Source organism: Acinonyx jubatus, chromosome F2 (genome assembly GCF_027475565.1).
Source record: "Acinonyx jubatus isolate Ajub_Pintada_27869175 chromosome F2, VMU_Ajub_asm_v1.0, whole genome shotgun sequence".
Lineage (NCBI taxonomy): Eukaryota > Metazoa > Chordata > Mammalia > Carnivora > Felidae > Acinonyx > Acinonyx jubatus.
This window is the reverse complement of record NC_069394.1, coordinates 71,937,501-71,959,599: the sequence shown is the minus strand read 5'-3', so window position 1 is coordinate 71,959,599 and position 22,099 is coordinate 71,937,501. Positions and strand designations below refer to the sequence as shown.

The window sequence follows — 22,099 nt, the reverse complement described above, 5'->3', positions numbered from 1 at the left end:
CAAAAAAGGAAAGTTGAATCTAGTATTTTAACAACTGTACCAAATGGTCAAAGATCCCGTAACACCTCGTACCTTTCCACCAATGGTGCACATGTTCCTTCCGGCAAAGTATATAAATGGCTAATATGAAAAAGACAAATATTATGTTCCTATAGGTAACGACTGTCCACATTAGAGAACTTGGAACTTTCAAACTGGAAAAAAACTGAAATGGAAAAAACCCAAAACCTGCTCTTAAAATGTTCCCGTATGCTCTAGATAAGAATAGTTAATGAATAATGAAGGAACTGCTGTCTTGAAATGAGACTGGCTCATTGTTCTCCTGAAAAGCATTTTAGCCTAATTCTACTATGACTCCATGACTAAATGGGTTTATAATGCAACATTTTAATGTTAATAATCTACTTGCACGAATCAAGCAAATGGCAAGTCAAAGACTAAATCAATTTGTAATAATAATAAAAACCCGTCACTGGTCATATGAGGCAATCTTTAATAGACACTAATCCTCCACGTTGCCCCTTCTGCCTCCCAGATTTTGGGGGACCAGGCAGAAATATGTTTCTTTAGAAGTCTTGTAATTTTACTGATAATTTTTCTCCATAAAAATAGCTCTACTCAGAAAATAAAAGCATTCATCGAAACAGGAAGATCAACTAATACACTGTAATTAATTGTCAAATATTTCAATTTAATAGTGGTGCAGGTTAGGAGTAATTAGCAGTAAGCTGACGCAAGTATTAAGACTATAAGATTAGAGGTAAATTTTGAGCTGAAATGCATTTAGCTATATTGGAAGTATCATAGTAGGCTAGACATATTTAGACCCCATGACGTGACATTATACTTTTTTAAAAAACTGGAGTATTTGTCTCATTTTAGAAGATAAACAACAGCTTCGAAGGGTCAGTATAAAAAAGCAATAATGGGGGGTGCCTGGGTGGCCCAGTTGGTTAGGCAACTGACTTCAGCTCAGGTCATGATCTCACGGTCTATGAATTTGAGCCTCGTGTCGGGCTCTGTGCTGACAGCTCAGAGCCTGGAGCCTGCTTCGGATTCTCGGTCTCCCTCTCTCTCTGACCCTCCCCTGTTCGTTCTCTCTCTCTCTCTCTCTCTCTTAAAGATGAATAAACATTAAAAAAATAATAGAAATTAAAAAAAATAATAAAAGCAATAATGATCCCGCACTTGTCTGAGGAAAACATTTAGGGCTCCAGGGGGGACAAATGAGTTCATTCATTTGATCAGAAATAGTTACCAGGGTCTCTTACTAAGTGTGGTGGGCCACTTATATTGTTAGCAACAACTTCCACATGAAGGAATGAAACCAAAGAAACTCTCAAGGTACCTAGGTCCTCTTATCTGTAAAGAGCTCGCCAGGGGGAGTGAGAGGGAACATGAAATCTTCTTTTCCATGGGGGGAGGCATGTCCTGAGCGTTAATGGCGAATGGCAAGGGAAGGAAAGAGACAACAAGGACGTGTGTGAAGGGCTCGGTTTAGGGCCTGATTCACAGTGAGGACTTGATATATGAAGTGTCATCATTTACTAGTTAGGGTACGGGGCTGAGGATGGAACATCCTCGGGGACCCTAAATGGGGAGGAGCATCCAGCAATGAGCATGGCCTCAGAGAAAGGGTAGGAGGGGGACCATAAACAGGAGACACACGCTAGAACGGAGCCCTCAGCGACAGGATTCCTACAAACAGCCTTGCTTGCTGTTTCTCCTCCCCGCTCCCACAGCTGTTTCCTCTAGGTTCTGTGCTGCTTTGCCCAAACTCCCCCTCCACACGTTAAGGACCATTTTATTAACAATTTAAGAGGTGAGAGCTAGTGGCTGAAGCCTCACACCGGGGTCCAGAGAGTCTTTCTCCTGGTCCTACTTAGAATGTGTTTGTCCAGGGACAATTACGAGGGCTTAACTATAGTTTTCTTCCCACTCTTTGTTTGCTGAGGACTATTTAAATAATGGATACCCAGCCAGAAAAAAAAAAAAGAAAAATGACTTGCTGAGCATCACCATCACGGCCTTTCCAGATGTTTGCCTTTAGGACGTGAAATGAGTTACACAGAAACAAGATGGGGAACTGTTGGCTAGACACCAACATAGCAAGGAACATGCGTGGGAGTGATCGATGGGCCCAGAATTAAATATGTCAGCAATCAGTGATGCTATTAGAGAGCCTATCATAAAATGTCCACATGGGGGCAGAGAATTATTTGCAAAAATCAGAAATTAATCTGTAATCTCAGGCCCTGTCTTGAGCACTGCCTCTCGTTGTGGTCAGTATTCCTTAAGATCACGAATTTAAAAAAAAGAAAAAAAAGGATGTTAATTTGATTTTAAAGCTGAAAAATATGATCTTTGAGGACGGGTTACAGGAATTGGGGTAGTTTGGGCCAGGTACAACACGACTTGATAAATGTCAACTACTTGAAATCAACTGTTCTCCCAGCATCCAGAAGTCTGAAGCGGACAAAGTAGACTAAAACTGTAGTAAGAGATTTTCATTTAACTTTAATAAGGAACTTCCTGGAAGGAATCTAAATCTCTTACTGCAATTGAACTTAATGTTACAAGGTTAATTAAACACAAACAGGCTACCAAGGAAAATTGTGGAATCTTGGCTCTTTGATAGAAAACCACATATCTTAAATGGTTTAGGTTTACTCCTGGCTGGAATTAAAGAGGCGGGATTGAATAACTCCCAGAGTTTGTATATTATATAACTGGGTTTATAGCTTTTTAACTTCTTCCGTGCATGAGCGAGGCACACATCCATATGAACTCAAGGGTTGAAGAGAACATACAACAAGCCCTATATACAAAGTCAATCTTGAGTTTTCTTACTTGGCATAAGAAAGGAAAAGTGTTATTTTTAAATTGGCTCCTTTCCTGGATGCTATTAAGGAGAACTCCAGTTTGGAATAATATTTTATTATAGCCCTAAAAGATGGTCCCAAATCATTAACATACTGAGTCCATTGGACTACTTATCGATATCACATTCAAAGTAGTCTGTTCTGAGCAAAGAAAGGGCTGCACCACAAACACTTACTTTTGTCCTTATTAGGAATTTGACATAAAAAAAAAAAAAAAACCCCAACCACACACTTTTATTATACATGGTCAAAAATAAGAACAAAACCAGCCCATGTCCTCACGGCATTAAAGTGGTTTGATACATTGCTCTCATGTGCTGCAACATTCAAAAAAAGGAAAATTTGTGAAAAAAAGAAACAAAAACCCAAACCAGGCTGTAATTGCCAAACATTTCATGAATTGTGGCATAATGCTAAATAATTATTCTTCATCTTTTTTTTCCCTTCTGTCAAAGCGGGCAAAATCATTTCTTGTTATTGCTTTTTTTTTCCTGTTTTTTTTTTTTTTTTTATTTTCAAGAAAGAAACAAACCACGGTGACATCCATTCCATTTTAAGCGCATGCTTCTATTATTTCATATCTAAATGGGGCTGACATCATCAGCTCCTTTGTGTCCTGAAAGACATTTAGCTCTGGTCCACTGTTACATACTTGATGCATTACGTGAAATAAAATATCTCAAGATTTTGGAAATATTTATTTTAAAAACAGCAATCAAATTGTCTGTAATCACATTTTCGGCTTGGCTTTGAAAGCTACATTATTCAATGTGCCAGTGGTCCTTTCCATAATGGCGACCTATTAGAAATTCATGCCGCTGTAATACCTCTGACTTCCTTGATGTACAGCCCTTCCTACAGACCCAGAGGAATACCCTCTGCTTCAGTTTCGTGTGTCCTCCACAGCACCTTCTGAGGTGATGGTTGTCAAAACAGTTGGACGGTGGCCTCCGAATGCAAAGTGTGGCGTGACTGAATGCTGAAAGTGACAATAAATCTGAGTATATACATTATGCTTGCTTTTGTTGCCTGGAAAAATAAGGCATTTGGGAAATAACCACCCTCCTCCCCGCCCCCGATTTCATTGCCTTTTAACATCTTTTTCCATTTTAAACTCCAGAACTGGAAATTTGAAGCGTTCAAAGAAATTGAAATCTCCTTTGTTGCTTTTTTCATTGTAAATTTTCTATAATGTGTCATTAGGAACCACACGCACAAAAAGCGCAGGTCTAAATGAATCCTTTCTGTGAGGCCATTCTGAAACTTTGCACGGTTTTTCTTTGTATGAAAGAGCTTCTGTTGACTGCACAAAGAACAAGCAATCGCCACATATAGGCCAGGCAGCGAGGGTTGGATGACTTTATACAAGGTTGTATTTTCCTTCCACCAATCCATGATTAAACCCAGCAGCGAATGTGCCAGAGTGGAGAGAAAAAGAAGAGGCTCTTGATTTCAGTTTGTAGGAATCAAAGGATTTTTCTTGAACCGTGAATGCTTAATACAGACATTTTCTTATTTAACCTTTCTCCCAAAATAGTCCTGTAGTTTCTCTTTAACAACATGAAAACACCGTCTGGTCCCACAAAGCAACATCACTTTCTCCTTAATGGCAGAACAACATTTTCCACTCAAAGAAATGTTCTGTTCAATAGGTTCAAATATCTTAATAACCATTTAGGCTCTGGGAGGGACAGGTAAAACACTGAGGAATGAGAAAGCCAAAGTGATGGTAGGAAAAATGACTAAGTGACTGAAGTAAAAAGCTGAGCGAGTCGTGACTCTGGATCCCAGTTGTGTGGTCAGTAGAGTATGAATCATAGGAGAGTGCTAGCCCTGGAAAGGGTTTCAGCGATCAACCAGTTCTGTGGTTTTCCATCTTCTTGGGCGTAAGAATCCTTCGTTCAAGGGAACTTTTGTAGGAACTATGAACAAGTGTGACACCAGTCTGGCTGAGTCCTGCCTTCCCCTGTTTCCAATGAGCGTAATCTGGACCCTCTGATCCAGCCCAATCCTGCTGGTTTCAGATGGGGTACAGTACATTGCCCACGCTTATTATCCAAGGCAGGCCCTGGCCTTCCAGACTCTCGTTCCAGTGCTCTTCTGACGAGATTCCCCTCTCTGAGAAGCGCAGGCTGATCGATCATCCACTAGCAAAATAACTCAAGGGAACAGTGAGAAAAAATGGGACTCTTGCATACCGGGTCATGAATAGCTGTGTCACTTGGACCTAGAGAATCCGAACTAACTGGCCCTTGTTTGACAGCATATACTAATAGAAATTCTGCCCTGTTTTATAGGTTGGGCTTAGAAAGCAGGGACTTGAAGAAAATGGAATCTGTTTTGAAGAGCCAGAAATCTAAATTCTTGCGAGAGTCCCAACTGACTGCTAACATATAAAGTGACACCAGCAAGAATATACAAAAAGGAAGTGCTGGGAAACGTGGCAAGGAAGAAATTTCACCCCATGTATGTTTCAGCCTCCATATAGATTTATTTATGATAAATTTCAGGAAGCAATCTCGATATTCTACCCTGGTGACCTTTTGATCAGAAAGGGATTCCCACTGAATATATCTAGCACCTACTGTGTGACAGGCACATATTTTCACAGATAACTTCTTTCATTAAACATCTCATCACGCCCATGTTATAGATAAGAAAACTGAGGCACAGAAAGATTATGTAAGTTGCTCAAGGTCACATAGCTGGTAAGTGGCGGTGCTTGGATTTGAACTGAGGAAGTCTAGCCCAAAGATGTTGGTTTAAATGATATTGGTATATAAGGACACTCAGTAAAAGATAAAGCCTTCTTTGGTTAATAGCAGGCTTACTGTTGTTCCCCACCCTCCCACCCCAGCCCCCCCGCCGGCCAACAACAATTGTGAAGAAGATTAAGGATTGAAATATAAATAACTCTTTGGGAAAATCTTCTGTTTTATGCATTTTAACTCTTCCAAAAGAGTCATACATGCTTGCTTTTCCCATTTTATTTAACAAACTTATATAATGCTTCCTATGTGCCAACAACTGGTCTAAGCGATTCTTGAATGTTCATTTAACCCCATGAGGTAAGGGCTATTTTTATCCTTATTTTTTTTTAAGTTTTTAAATTTATTTTGAGAGAGAGATAAAGAGAGAACACAAGTGCGGGAGGGGCAGAGAGAAGGAGAGACAGAATCCCAAGCAGGCTCTGTGCCACAGTGCAGAGCCCGACACGGGGCTTGAACTCACAAACTGCAAGATCATGACCTGGACCTAGGTCAAGAGTTGGACTCTTAACTGACTGAGCCACTCAGGTGCCCTTCTCCTTGTTTTTTAGATAAGAAAGCTGGCATATTTAGTGGCTTGAGCCCCTGAGCAAGTCACTTAACCACTCCAAACTTCCATTGTCCAATTGTGAAACTGGGATAATAATACTCATTCAGACATTGATTTCTAATTATAGACTAAATTTTGTTATGTCTAATGCATTAGACATTTGTAGGAAATGCTTAAATTCAGTAAAATTGCATCATTTATGTTGCCACTGGGGATAAGAACAAGCAGATACTAGAAAATTTACCTTTAAAATGAAATCTCAGGAAAGACATATTATATATAACAATTGATATGAAAGATAACATATGACATGATAATGCATATAGATTAAACATTACAATCTCCATAATCTACGTAATGCTTCAATGAGAACTAAAATATTTCTACCCCTGTGAGTCATTCAAATTCTAAACTTCTGTCATGTGAAGATACTAACACCAAGATGTGAGCACCACGCTAAAAACAAAAGCTCAGCTTTAATAACTCTGTAAAGCTTTTGGAAAATGCAGTTGGAGGCAGTTGAACCCATACATAAGTCTGCCTAGGGTGGCCCTTACTCATAGGATTTTAAGAATCACAACAAGTTTATTATTTAGAATCCACAGGTGTTAGCTTTTATTATTGAAGGTGACCTTGACAGAAAGGCTGGGAAAGAACACTGTAATTTCTAGGTGGGCAGCTTTTCCATCTTGATTTCTGTAGTCATTACTGCCTTGTCGATATGAGTATTGATGACCTGAATTGTACACTATTCATAAGTATATTTCAACGATTGGCAAACTGACCAATAGTTTGGTTGTTCAATTTTGAGATCACATTAGGCATGAGCAAAATTTTTAGGGAAGATTTTTAATTTGTTTGTTTGTTTTACAAAGAGTTTTGTTTGTTTGTTTTTACAAAGAAATATGAAGAAAATATTCTGTAAGTCCTAAAGTTCCTTTCAAAGAAAATAACCCCCGAGAGCTTTTTAAACATAAAATATGGCTATATGAAGGCTTGTTCATTTTCAGATCTGTTTGTACTTGGGAATGATGTGAGAACAGTTTAGTAGCCCATCTTTCTGTTCTCACTGTCACCGCCCTCTATATCTCCTCAACACCTCTTGCCTGAGTTATGACAACAGGCTCCATGGACTTTGCACAACTCGTTTCTTACCACCGCTATCCATCCAGGAAGATGCCAGAAGGATTTTCCCATGATACTGCTTTCATATTGCTTTCACCCTGAGTGAAAGCAGCCAATGTTTTTTATGAATCCATCATATCAAACCCATGGTCCTTTGCTTGGTTTTTGAAGTCTTTGGCCAAATCTTCCAGCTTAAAACATATCGATCATTTGAGCACTTTGAAACATTTAGATCATGGTAAGCATTTAAAATGTACATGCTGATGAATGGCATTCTAGACACGTGTTAGCTCAAAATAAGTATTGAAGAGGCTCCTTCTTTCTCAGAGGAATTAGTAGACTCCTATAAAGTCAGCCCTTCCAACTTTATTAGATTTCTACTGCAACTATAGACTATATCAGACTCTGGCTCCTGGACTCCAGCCAAAGATCCAACTCTTGAAAGATGATTCATACAGCAAATTTAATTTCCAAAGCTACTTTCTCCAAGACCACATTGGCTTAAAAATGGGTTTAATATAGATTTGATGTTAGAATCAACATTAACTAGACCTAAGCTATCCAATAGAGTAGCCAGTAGGAACGTGTGGCTACCTTAAATGTAAAATAATTCAAATGTAATAAAATAAAAATTAGTTCTTCAGTCACTCAGCCACATTTAAAGTGCCTACTAGCCAATGAACACTGCTATTGGACAGTATGAATAACAGAAAAGCCATCATCACAGCAAGTTCTATCGGACAGTGCTAAAGCCCATCCAAAGCCTCACCAAGTTTTGGATTATTTGTTGGAGCAGCATTTTACGTAACAGCATAAAATGGTAGGGCCAGTACTGAGAGTAGGCAAAGTGGATGTCCACCTCAGAATGTGGTCCGGGAGGTATCAGGAAGGCTCACCATTCTATGAAAGATCCTGCTAGATGCACCCTGCCAAGAACCGGAATGGCACGTTAGAGCTTTATCCCCTTAGGTTAGGCCAACAGGGCCCCTCTGCTTTCTACAGTGCTAAAAGTTCCAAAGGAAATACCACTTTGATGGGAAAATACCTAAAGTCCTGTTTTTGACATTGTGTTGGGTGAAGAAAGCATAAAGACATTTGGATGAGGTGAGGTTCCTGATAGAGTAAGACAAAAGCACAGTGGAGGAAGGGCCTGGAAAGTGGTGTATTTCATGCTGTGATCAGGTCCAGTTCTGAGCATGCCATTTAAGGATAGTGTGATTGCCATTATGGCCACTCTGGAGAAATCCTCGACACATATATACTGAGAATATACGCACGTATGTACGTATGTTATGTACAACCTATGTATGCACATATATACCCAAGAAGCGTCTCTTAATGAGTGAATGGTATATGGAGGCAGTCCTAGGAACGCTAAGAAGGCAAATGATATAAAGGAAGAAGGGTTTTGAGACTTAAATTACGTCTCATCACCCCTTCTATGGCCCCACTCCATCCACCCTGAGAAAGCTCCGAGGACTGACCGGGTACTGTATATACTGTATGCATTCTTCTTCTCCTTCTTAATGAATAGCTGATGCCTAGAAAAGCAACCCCTGGGACACTTGACTGATTCATGAACTGGGTCTGAAGGCCTCACCCCAAAGAGGAATAGACATGAGACTTTTCAAGGTGACCACTTTGAAGTACATTATTCAGATTTACAAATTTAGCATATTTGTTAAAAAATCCATTTTATATTTCATCAAGCCAGAGTTAATACTCGTACTCGTAGGACAAATCTATATAGGTAACAGATAATCTAAAAAATGGAGGATAACAGTTTTCTGCCACTATTAGGGCTGTGAATGAGTTCCCCTCTCTTGGCTACTGGGCTAGCTGCCAGTTCTTAGAAGAATCCAGACACTATCATGGCATTAGGCTCTGGGATTCATTCTCCAAAAACTACTGCACGGTTTCTTTTGACTCTTCCCCCACCCCCACGGCCTGCCAACCCCCGCCCTTCACATTCGTGATTAACAGAAAAACCTTGCGAAGCCACTCAAGTTAAAGCTACATCCCCAAATGATTTAGATAAGTGATAATAAGAATGCTGCCTATCAGAAACAATATAATATGAGCAAATTCATCAATTTATTCATTGTGAACATGACAGCACTGTTCAGTGACTTACCCAAATGACAATTGAGTTACTTGTACTGTTAAGTGATTGAACAACGGAAACCAAAGAGTGCTAATTAAAAGTCAATGTTAACCTCAGGGAGAGTTTGAGGACATGGTAAAGAGCTCTGTCCTTGGCCATATAATATACCACTGAAAATATTTTTCACTACTCGAGATATAGACAGAGAAGTTATTAAGGTTTAAGATCACGTAAAAATCAGAAGGAACGATTTTATGATAAGCTAGTGTTTCTCAAACATGGGCTGCCTGTTAAAAATCCAGATCCCTGGACTTCTGGGTAGAGGCTGGAAATGTACTTTTTGCTAGTTTTCTGGGGGAGACACATTCCTACTAACTTTGAGAACTACAGAACATTTGAAGATTCATAGGGCCAATGGGGCCAATAGATTGAAACACTTTGAGGGAGATAAATTTTAATCACTAGAATTGTACCTCCAAAATAAAAAAGGAAAATTGTTTTCTTGCTTTCTATAAAATGAAATCCAGTTTAAAAGAAGTCCCTGGTCAGAAGATGTGAGGATCTGCCTTGTGATGAGAAGTCTGTCAACTTTATGACAGGGCATTCAGTGTCAAATAGTATTTAGAAGTTTGGCTTATAAATATAAGTGATCAAACATGTAATTCATTGATTTTTTTTCCCTGAATTAAATATAAAATGGAAAATGGCTTTAGGAATCTATGGAGAACATTCTCCGTAGCTAAAAACTCATGCTTAGTTTCAGAATCCTGTGTTACTCCAATTTAAAGCTTCTTGCATTAGAGTCGAGCTTACCCTCACTACGTCCCTCACTCCCCGCCCCCCCCCCCCACCGCACCCCCCGCCACAAATTGGTAAGCAGATTCTTACCACAGAAATGGAGTTAGTAAGCAGTGCTCCATCCTGTCCCAGCAAATTGGAGACGGTGATTTCAGGTAGGTCCATGTTTTGTGGATGAAATGGTAGCAGGCCATTATGGTTCATTGGGTGACACAGAGAGTGGTAACCGGGTTCGACCTCATTCACGTGCACCAGTGAGTGGTCAGGGAGGGAGGGAGGAGTGATGGGTGGAATGTTGAAGTCTTCACTTTCCAGACTTGGACCAGGGTAAGACTGAAACGACAAACGACATCATTGCAAATTATCACTCCCATCTTCTTCATCACCATGAACAAATACACATGAGCCCTCAGATCTTATTACAAGCAGCATCCCGGATTTGGCCAAGACATTTCAAACATGCAGATTATCCTGCTGTCATTTCACTATTATTCATGGAAAAAAAATGCCTCAAAGGCATATGCACTTCTTGTAGAAAGAGTACTTCCATCAGGCAGTTTTATTTTTCCGAGAAACTGAACTCAAACATTGATTTCAAAGGTCCCATTGAAATTTTCCAGAGTTTTAATCTAACTGAATACCTTTTGCATGGGAATTGGGGGGAAGGAAGGCAATTTATAAAATTAATGTGTAATCAAACATGTTTCATAGGACCCCCCACTGCTCAGGTCATGAGACGTCATAAAATGAATTCCAGAAGTTCTGGGGAAATCACTTTAGAGTTTTGAAAAGCGGCATGTTTACAACGGGCAAAAGAAAAATAATTAGCAAACAAGTAAGTTAAGCATGTCGCCTAAGTGTGGTTGCACAGAAAGTTTGATATGGGGAAAAAAAGCCTTTAAAAGCTATTTTTTTTCCCACGAAGATTATACCATCAAAATAAAGTGAAGATTGTTCTCTTGATTTCTGACAATTCCCATCTATTTGGCTTTCCTCTAAAAGCTGATAACTAATATTACAGTCATTCAGTTTCCTTTCAGCTAATTTGAAAGGCAAAATCACACTAACATTGTTATAATATGAATTTAGGAATAAAAGTCAATCAGTAAGACAAATAACAACATATGTGGGGCTTTTCCCTTTGGAAAGCAGCTTTAGAGAAAAGAGATAGGGAGGGAAAGGAAAGAGAAAGGAAGGAAAGTTATATGAGGACACTCCCGTTGGAAACGGAATGCGGTAAACATTGAAAATATGAGGGGGGACTGAACAATAAAATATTGTTTCCAATTAATATCAAGGCAGAGTGATATCTAGTAGTCCTTTATGCAGCGGGTGTTACAATAAAAAGGAAACGATCTGGGTCCGGTTCATTCTTGCAAGCTTATCTTTCAAATTAGGCATGTCTTCATAGTGTTTGAGTACACGAGTAACAGGACTTTCTCGTCTAACAGCACAGACCCTGCTGAAGTGTGCAAGATTTGCAATGAGCAGGCAGAGGGTAGGAGCCAAAGAAAGTAATGTAAGGTATTCATTGGGTGTTCAGCCAATGAGCTTCATGCTCCTGCGTCCAAGCGCCTGGGGTTATTTTTTCCAGATGGCGTCTATTTGTCTAACAGAAAGAAAATCTTCGAGTTGCACTTGCTAAATGTTGTACAAGTTTTAATATATTTGTTTAGGTGCTGTCAGAAGGCACGATGAAATGAAGCGCTACTGGGAACATCTGGAATTCAGACCTGGTCACGTAGAGGCACGCACGGGTTAGAAACTAGGGGTAGGTGAAGGCAAGCTTTGATTCATCTTTGCAGATAAGTTTTCTTGGACATCGAAAGTTCTGCTAAGAAATCACCAGCTCTGAAAGTTCAAACATCAGTTACCAGCTCTTCCTGTTTATAGTTTAGATCTCTTGTCTGAAAAGCCCATTAGGGCTCAGTGTCAAAATTGTAAGTTTGATTAAATTCTCATTTGCTTGATATATTTTAGACCTTGAGTCTATGGATCTAAACCAACAGTTCCCGGGACAAGTATTGATTTAAGAAGAAGCACAAAAGATTTGAAGTGGGGAAGTGGGAGAGGAAGCACTTTTATTAATGCTGGTTTTGTAAAAAGCGCTGTACTGGGTCCTTTGACTATGTCGTCCTCACTTAATCCTCAATGACAGTCCTGTGTGTAGCTACGTTATCCTGTGTTCCTGAAGAGAAAACTGAGGCTCAGAATTTAAGTAACTTTGACTCAGCTGGTAAACAGCTCAGAATATATGAGGGATGGATATACGCTGTGACATAGAAGCAGTTTAACTGCTACTATTTTATGAGGCTGAATGATACCAAGTTGCCAACACCCAGTGGTTTTTGATCAACGAAATTTCATAATTTAAGAATTAACATTAGCTTTGGTATCAGGTCTTTCCTCATCCGAAATCCCATGCTAATGCCTATCCCACTAAAATATTTACTCTATATGAACACAAGAAATCATAATTTGTCTTTTCGTCAACACTTCAAAGGCTGAACTTGTTGCTGCTTATCTTTTAAGAATTAAACGGTGTCTGTTTGAAACTTCACTAAGTAACATACAGTTAATGCCAGGGATAAAGGGAAAAGATGTTTTTAATTTTATAAATGCTATTAAACCTCAGAAAGTACTCAGGGATATTCTATCCATGGCATACCATAGCTTTACATGCATTTCTCCAGTAGTTAAATCTTAATTTGTGGTGTTTTAAAGGAAGGTTTAATTGGTATCACTTTACATTCAGCGATAACAATTGTACTGCAATTTAACAAAGCTACCTTGTTTATTTTCATGTAATTACACATTAATGTTATTTAATCCATGCACTTATGTACCAAAACCACGGATTCCACAACCTAAATGGTAACGGGTAGTTACGTGGATCAGGGATTTTCACAACATAAGGTTACCTGGTAGTTTCTGTTCTTTACATTAGAAGTCACGATATGGTTATTTGCCAGGGGCCTATTACAGTGTAATTGATGTCATAGAGAAGTATCATAATAATTGTATAAACGTCAGAATGTCACAGAACTTGCAAAAACCTCAATGCCAGGCTAATTACTAATTATTTTTTTTAATGTGGAAATGAATTAGCTAATTCCTCAACATTGATTTCTACGACATGACATCTTTATTTTAATTTCTAAAAACTTAATAGGAGTAAGTCTGACTTAACAATAGTAAGTTATATATTAGAGAAAAATCACAGTTTTTGGAGGAATGTATTACAAGAGGATATGGTTCAGTATTTTCCTTATTCCCCCTGAGGCTGCCTGGTTAGAGTCAGTATTCAGTGTGTATTGAATGAATTAACAAATGAATCACTGAATGAATGCATAAATGACCGAATGAAAGCTAAGGTGACCTTTTAAAGGCAAGAAATTTGGGAATATATCACTTTTATTCCGAGGGTTTGAATAAATACCCTGTATTCCCCAGACTTTGCACTGGTCAGCTGACAACACGGTATGTAAGGTTAATCTCTCAGCATGTCAGGAAGACAAAACTATCCTGCTACAGACATGGAGGCTTAAGTAGCTCGAGAAAGGCTGGCGCAAGGTAGTTTGGCCTGCTGATCTGTCCTGAAATGGCTTGCACTCGCCCTTCTGTAGTGACACGGAGGTCCCAGAGGACTTTTGAGGGTGGGTTTGGGGCTCCTGGATTCTCAGAAGTGGCTGAAACCTAGTCCCTCCTACAGGTAGAACATCAGCTAAGGACCCCATGGAAGCCTCAGCTCCACATCAGGATCCCTTGGGAACAGCAGGTCTGATGCCCCATGCCTGGCCAGCAGCAAGGGCTTAATTATACAGGTAAGTATAGAGCCGACGAGAAGGTATTCTGAGCAAAGGAACAGGGACACTGTGATGAAAGCAGCGGAAGGGTAGTCCCAAAAGTCTTCTGTTAAGGTCATCCTTGGGTGATACAGTGGACCTACTACACTTGTCTACTGACTTAGGGCCCTTCTGACTTGGGCTTATTTCCTTCCTTCAAGTCTCAGAAAGGCCATGAGTTTCAAGTATTTTTCATTCTCCAGTTGTTTTGGGACCAAGAATCCTTTCTAAGGCCCTTACATATTTCATGAGAAACAGGACTATGTTTTGTTTTGTGTTTTCTAAGCCTGAATTAGAGACCACCAAGGAGTCAACCCCAGGTCCTCTGAGGATCCACAGGGCTTGATTCGAGAGTAGAATTCTGGAGAACAGGTATGGACTTTCAAGGTGGCATCGTATTCCTTATCACTGTTCACAGGGCCTGTTACCCCTTCTAGTCTAGAGATCAGAATCTTACCAGCAGACTGAGCCATACAGCTTGCCTTCTCCCCGGGGAATGATAAAAGTCAAGGGTGAATATCTATACACATGGAGAAATTATTCAGGGATAGTGGCACAAAATTCAAGCCAATATTTTTAATTTTATTTTGCCTCTTCACCAGGTTGACGAAAGGTAAATTGGAAACAAGTATGCAAAGTGATTTGCTCTAAATAACAGCCAATCTGTACGATGTAAATGATTCAAAGAACTCAAAGTTATATTATTGCTACTTAACCAGATTCTCTCTGATCTGAAGCTACTCACTGGTCCTAGACACAGGAGAGTCTCATCATGTCGCTGGTGCTGGGATGTGGCATAGGACAGCTCTACTGTGTGACCAGGGAACAGAAGCCAAGAGTCATGGAATGGGGCTTGAAGCGGGCTGTACTGACACAAGGCTTGGCTAATTCCAAAATACGTAGGAACTTTTCAAGGCCACAAAGGGACCGTTGGAAACATTAAAGTAGTATTAAAAATTACAAAATTATATTATAAATATATATTTATAAAATTATAAAAATATAGAATTAAAAATTATAAAATTATTAAAAATTATAGATTTGGGGGTCAGTTGAGAGTACTCATAATGATTCCTTCAGTGACTGATAAGAACAGTCAAGAGCGTGCTAGAAGGACCTGAGGCTCTGGAGTCCAGAAGCCTAGGTGCTCTGAAGCATTTATTAGTGTGGGTTCTCGGGCTGATTTCTTCCTCTTTGTGAGCCTGTTTCAAAACCTGCTTCATGGGGTTCTGTTGAGCATTGGAAGCGAAAACATAAGGTAGGTAAAAAGCCTACTAATCTATGTCTGCCACACAGGATGTTAATAATGGCAGCTTAATAAATGGCAGCTTTAGCATAGCTACAGCTATTATTAAGTGGGTCTATACATGTCGTGGAATGGGTCATGTCCAAGAAAACAAACAACGACAGACAGTAGAGGAGAGGGTTTAGACATCATCATAAAGGAATTTCGGTGTATTTGCCATTGAACCGAACTCACACTGAAACAAACTATAGCCCCATTCATACGTAATGCGTTCATTCCAGTGCTCCTCCTAAGTAGCTGAGATAAAGTCTTGCCTTTATCTTAATGGAATGAAATTGCATTTTTGAAATTAAAGAATAAAATGATAGGGGGAACCGGCAAGCAGGTGAGGGCTACTGAAAAGCTCGCAGGACACCTACTTATCCCTGCAGAGGGCCACAACTCTGCTCTTTCCGGGAACTGCGCAGGCAGACCCGCAGCCCGGACTGATGGCTTCCTGATAGTTCCACTCCTATTGACCCGGGGAAAAGGCCAATGAACTCGGGAACCACAATTTCAGTGTCTAAATTTGCAACAAAAGCCATCCTTGCTAACATACTGCCTTGCGTTATGGAAAGGCTGTCTTCACGGGGAGATTCTTGGCAAGGAGGTAAAACTGCTAATCAGACGGCTTGTTTTTGAGACTTGAACCAAGAGACTGGGTCACAGGAAAGTAACAGAGGATCCTTCCAATCTCTTTTGATTTGACCTGTTTGGACGCTTTTTTAGCCACTTGGCTAAAGCCATTACCCCTGCCCCTGTTGAACCCTCCCAGGACCCCTATTTTAATGACAAGGGAAAGGAAATTTCTCACCTGGTTTCTGGAAGATCTCATTCCCCCTGTCTGTTTAATTACATACTCGCATTCCTTTTTAATCATATTGCTTAACATATTCCATGACCCGGGTATCCTGTTTACATTTTCTCCTTCTGCAATCCACATTGCCTTTTGCTACAGCCTGTTCTTGTTTTTTAGTCTTATCCTACATGACTGCATCTGGAAGTGGGATGTTAATTAGGATTTTTCTTTTGACTACAGAGAATTCATGTTTTCATACCATCTAGGTAGAGTGTTCATATATGCTGACCAGGAAAAAATAATGGGAACTCTCTTCTGGACTTTGCCTTTTCTTCTCTTTTTAAAATCTGGTTTCCCTACCAGAGGGGTCTTGTCTTTGTGGGTCTCTGTCCACACATTGCAATCATTATACAGAGCACTCAATCTTTGGTGACAAGAAGTCCCATAACTCAGAAGAATTCAAAAGATATCATCTTGTACATACCTTTAAATTATGTGATGGCTTCATGCAATCATGCATATACTAAAAATATGGCTATGGTTATAACATTGTAAAATATGTTTCTCATATAGATCTTTATTTGAAAGATAAATAAATAGCACTGCCATCACACATCTATAGAACGCCTTAATTTTTAATCTGTAACATAATTCCCGAAATTTCAGGATAGAAAAATACCAATGTTTAAATATGTTTCATCCTTTATTGAAAATTCTTGTTGCATGATTCAAAGAACTAAATGCAAAGGAGAGTAAACTGAAGAGTTTATTCGAAAAATGAGTTTTTTCAAAAAGAAAAATGATAAACTTCCTGTGTGTGCTTTCAGAAGTTAAGACATTGCATGTAATGGTGATTTCTCTCGAAAGAGTTTAAACAACATCAACATTAGCTCCAATTTCTTTTGAGAAGACCTTCAAAAGTAGGTATTTTTCAGATTCTTTTGTCTCTGCAGGAACAAGGGCTGATAGCTTGAGACTATAATGTATTACTGTGGAAAGCTTCGGTCTGTTACATAAATCATCTTAACACTCAGCAAGAATTGTCCAACAGTGCCATTGATGTGTTCAAGCCAATGATCCTGCAAACAATTTTTTTGTCTTTCCTCACATGTTAGACAATAGCAATAAATCATCTTCATTTAAAAACACACAATGTGCTAATTTTTCAAGCAACAGTTATCAAAGTGCAATTTTTTTTTTTTTTGGTAAAAAGTACAAAATTTATTTTATTTACGCTCATTAATCTTTGTGACCTGTGCTAATAAGCAAAAGGCCACAAGCGCCTCAGAGCATTTGTTGTGTACCTACTATGCGTAAGGCATCCTCCAGAGTGGGATTTGAGATACAGAGAACTCTGAGATGCAGTTTGTTATGAGGGAGGTGAGTCAGAAAATATTTAAAAACTTAGGCTCCCAATAAAGAGCGTGTTGGAATCAAGTGTAAACGGAAGTATAACTACTTGAAGCTGGGATGATGAAGGGATCGTAACAAGCAGATTCACCCTGGATATCAGGAAAAAAAAAAAACAAGGCCTGGATATCAGACACTTGCGCAGAAATGCACTGCGTGATCGCGGGAGGATCATAAAACCAACAAATGAGCGAGTCTGGACAATGCGGCAGGGAGATTTGACAGCAAGGTCACGTCTTCAACTCTTAGAAAACTTCAAGGGCAAGATCAGCCCTACTGACCAAAACAAACTTGGGGGTCCTGAGCCCAAGTCAGTCCTCTACTGGGACTGGTTTTTATTGGATTATGTTTTTTTCATAACTGAAAACCCAGTGTGTAAAGCCTGAATGAGACCAGAAAACTTGAGGTTGACCTGAGGCCGCCCCAGCGAATGGCTCTCATTGGCTCTTAGGGCCAGGACTGGGTGAGCTTTGATTCCATGAATAGGCTGAAGCTTTGAGGATTCAGGGGTCCTGGGGCAGTGAGCCAAGCACATTCAGATCGGGGATGGGGAGGGCAAAGTAGTCCAACACTCTTCTGTGAATCAGGGCTGGTGCTGAGGCCACTTCTCCACAGACTTCCAGAAAAGTTCTTAGCATTTACATATAGGCATTTCTCCTGCCACACTTTATTAATGATACTGAAATGGGGAACATTTATTTCCTCTCAGTACCGTTTGGGGGCCTACGTGAGTCTCCGAGTCACATTTCTAGGGGATACTTTAAAACCAGTGTTGTGGGCTGTTGTCATATGGGCCTCCCCTTTGGTTAAAAAACCAAAACAAAACAAAGCAATTCTCCCCAAAACACACAAAAAACAAGCTTCTGGGAAATAAATAACGTACCCCCCCCCCCACCTGCCCCCCATAAGCTACAATGCACACAGGAATGATTAGGAAGAACAGATTAAGAGCAGGAGTCACTTCTGAAACCCTAATAGGGGCCCAAGGATGCTCCTCTGGTAACAAGTTGTCATTCTGTACTGAGCGTTTAAGAGGGTAATTAAAACATTGAAATTTCACTGTTGAGCACACAATTTTATGTACAAACGCAGCTATACTGTTTTTAGTTTTTCAGATGTTTTGAATTCTCACATTGAGTTCATACATTCTGAGATTCAGTTCAACATTTTTTTTTTTGCTTTATTTTATGAATAATCCATGTTAACCAGAAAAATATATACCTATGGAAAGAAATCACTGTTAGTCCATCCACTCAGAAAAAAAAAAAAAAAACCACTATTAAAACATGTGCGTCTTTTGGGGCGCCTGGGTGATTCAATCAGTTAAGGGTCCGACTTCGGCTCAGGTCATGATCTCGTGGTTCGTGAGTTCGGGCCCTGTGTCAGGCTCTGTGCTGACAGCTCAGAGCCTGGAGCCTGCTTCAGATTCTGTGTCTCCCTCTCTCTCTGCCCCTCCCCTACTCACACTCTGTGTCTCTCTCTCTCTCTCAAAAATAAATGAACATTTACAAAAAATGCATGTCTTTCAAGATTTTGTATATACTCCATATTTGCTATTTCGTTTTAGGTTTTTAAGTCAGATCATAGAGCTCTGATTTTGAAGGTAGAAACACGATATGAAAATCTCAGCTGATCTCTTAGTAGGTGTAGGGACTGAATTTTTCTAAGCCTCAGTTTCCAAATCTGTAAAATAGGGATGACATTTGTATTCAATTCATTAAGGGTAATCATCATTAAATGAGATGAATGAGATAATATAAATAATTTGAGTAATATACTGGCTCCTATGAGCAATCAATAAATTGTTTGCTACATTATTATTTATATTATTTTATTATTCCATCACATAATTTAATCTGATCGCTGAAAACGAATCATGAATGTGTTTTCGTGCCAATAAATATCATTTACATTATTGTTTAAATGGCTGCACATTATATCATCGTGTGCATGTTCCATAATTTATCCTATTGGTTCCCTATTACCAAATATTTAGGGTTTCTGATTTTTCTGTTATGAGACACATTGTGATGAATAACCTTATGCATTTCTTCCCCCTTCGGGTATTGTTCTAGAGTTCTATATTTATGCTCAAATGGAATCCCAGAGAAAACCCTGGAGATTATGCCTCCCCTCTGCAGTTAAGGAAAATGATGTGCAAAGAGGTGAAATGATTTGCTTGGACTTAGAGAACGAGGTGGGTCGAGAGGACAGTGATAGCATCATTACAGATTTATTTTTTTTTACATGTAATAACTGAATAAAATGCACTGGGTTTTAATATACCATGTAACACCACATACAGCATTTAAGCTTTGATAAATTTTCTTTTAAAAAAAAAAACAACCTGTGTTAAATTGATTTTTGGTCAAGTTCTATTTGCTCAGTCACATGCCGGCAGCCAGCGTGGAATTGAGCACTAAGTGCTGGCCTGTTTTTATATGTACATATTTCATACGTACACTTAACAATACATGGTGTATGTGTTTACGGCCACTCTTCTCATTTTTGCCTGTTGCGTGGAAATCAGTAAGTGTTGGTGATGTAAAATCACATTCTTCCCAAAGAAGCCAGATCAGCAGAGGAAGAAAAGTACACAGATGGTCTGTGCTCTTGGTTTGTCTCCTCCCTCAATCAAGGGGAGCCAGGAAAGGGGGGTTCCTGTTTCTACCCACCAGCCTCTCAGAGGCAATTCCTACTCTTTGGATCTTTTACCAGGAATCAGCTCTAAGTGGATCCTTAGATATTTGAGGATCATCTTACGTCCTCCAGTCTCTGCTAGAAAACAAGCTTACCCAAGTGGAGCTGAAGACAGGGACATGGAAGAAACAAAAAAGTTGAACAACTGGAGACAATTTCCTCAGTTTAGTGACCCGGAAGTGGGATCCCTGGGGAAGAGTAGCCGGAAGGGTCTTCTGTGGGAAGCCTCGTACTTTATTTACCGCCCAGAGGACGAAAGGAAAAGTGTGAACGGCGGGAAAAGTGTACCAGCCCTGGACAAGAAGAGCTGTGAGAAGACAGAGGAAACGGGACAGAAGTGGTGAGAAAGGGGTGGGTAAGACTAGAAAAGAAGGGAAGGAAGGAATCATCGCCCTGGATAAATGAATAAAAGAAACAGGGACCGCAAAAGCACCTCACCTTTGTACAGCTTTTATATGTGTTTGAACGAGTAGGAGACATGAAACTGAAATTAGATTATGAAATTGCTGCTTTTGTAGGTAAACGATGGAAATTGGCAATTTCATTTGGTCCACCCTAATATTTTTCAGAATATTCTCACACGTGTAACAGAACTGAGCAGTTCTCTCAGTACTAAGGAGGTGGCTGAGGTTAGTCCGTCAACATCCGACCTTGACGTCCTACAGTAAAACAAAGGCTAGCTGAGCGAGGATGGAATTTGGCTGGGGCACGAGGCTTTCCTAGCCCAGAATCTTAGCTCTGATACTTACTAGCTTTTTGCTGTTTGGCCAAGCACTGTACCTCTGTCATCCTCACTGAACTGTTGTAAGGATTAAATGAGATAATGTATGCAAAGCTTTTGCTGAGTTCCTTGCCAGACACAGGGGACTGCCAACTGACAGCTTTTATTATTATTATGGATCTAATTCATTCATTACCGTGGGGGTCGGGGAGTGCTAACCTAAACTTCTAGTCAAGCAGAAGCTTCCCACGACAACTTACCATCATCTTGACAAGCAAGACGTTTCACTGAAGTCAGAGCAAAAGAAATAAACAGCTCAGTAGTCACAGTATCCAGGAGTTCAGGCTTCCCTGAGGCCAACTTGTGTCTGGGGCGGCCAGCCCCGCCCCACCCCTGCAATCCTATTACCTGCCCTGAACCCCATTCGTCCTAGGCCACTCTGCTTCGTGCCTTCAGAAAATTGCAACTCACAGTACGTTTAGCCCTTCTTGAAGGAGGGTCTTCTGAAATGGAAGGAGACCCCCCAGGTGCATACCGGGAAGCCTACATACAAGAAGTCGATAACGTTTGGCCTAAACAATGACCGTGAGAGTCCTTGTGAGTTTCAGAGCAGGCTCTTCCATTTGAATAATACAATGGTGGGACTAAGATGTCATTTGCTTGACTCTGCTTGCGACAGGAACAATTATAACGTATAAGCAGCAAGGAATGTATGGAGAATATTTTCCAAGACAGGCACCAATTAATTTCAAACCACTAGGGCTACAGTTATACGTTTTTATATCCAAACTGTGAAATAACATAGATCAGAAAAAAAAAAAAAACCACAGGAGAGAGAGAGAGAAAAATAAAATACGGATAGACATAAAGATTAAACTGAAACCTGTGTTTCTGGGAAGTCTAGCTAAGTCTGTTCCAAAACCGAGGAACTGAAACTACAAAGGGAAACTTGACACTTTTTAAAGGTGTTTAGGTGGCAGATGAGGATATGAAGAAGGAGGTCTCAGGAGAGATACGGGTGGGTGGCAAAAACCTCAGCTTTTCCAAGCCTCAGTGTTCTGACGCTAAAAATGGGCAAAATCGTTTCTATCTGAGGTACTGGTGCGATTAAA

The 22,099-nt window shown here is 39.9% G+C and overlaps 1 protein-coding gene across 2 annotated transcripts in view; it reads right to left on the bottom strand.

The window, feature by feature from the left end:
- TOX (thymocyte selection associated high mobility group box) overlaps positions 1-22,099 on the bottom strand; it is a 305,761-nt gene that overhangs the window by 119,116 nt on the left and 164,546 nt on the right. For both annotated transcript variants that reach the window (XM_027042918.2, XM_027042917.2), the window contains one exon: positions 10,318-10,560. In XM_027042918.2, coding sequence (XP_026898719.1) covers positions 10,318-10,560 — 243 coding nt within the window. The remainder of the gene's footprint in view (positions 1-10,317; positions 10,561-22,099) is intronic.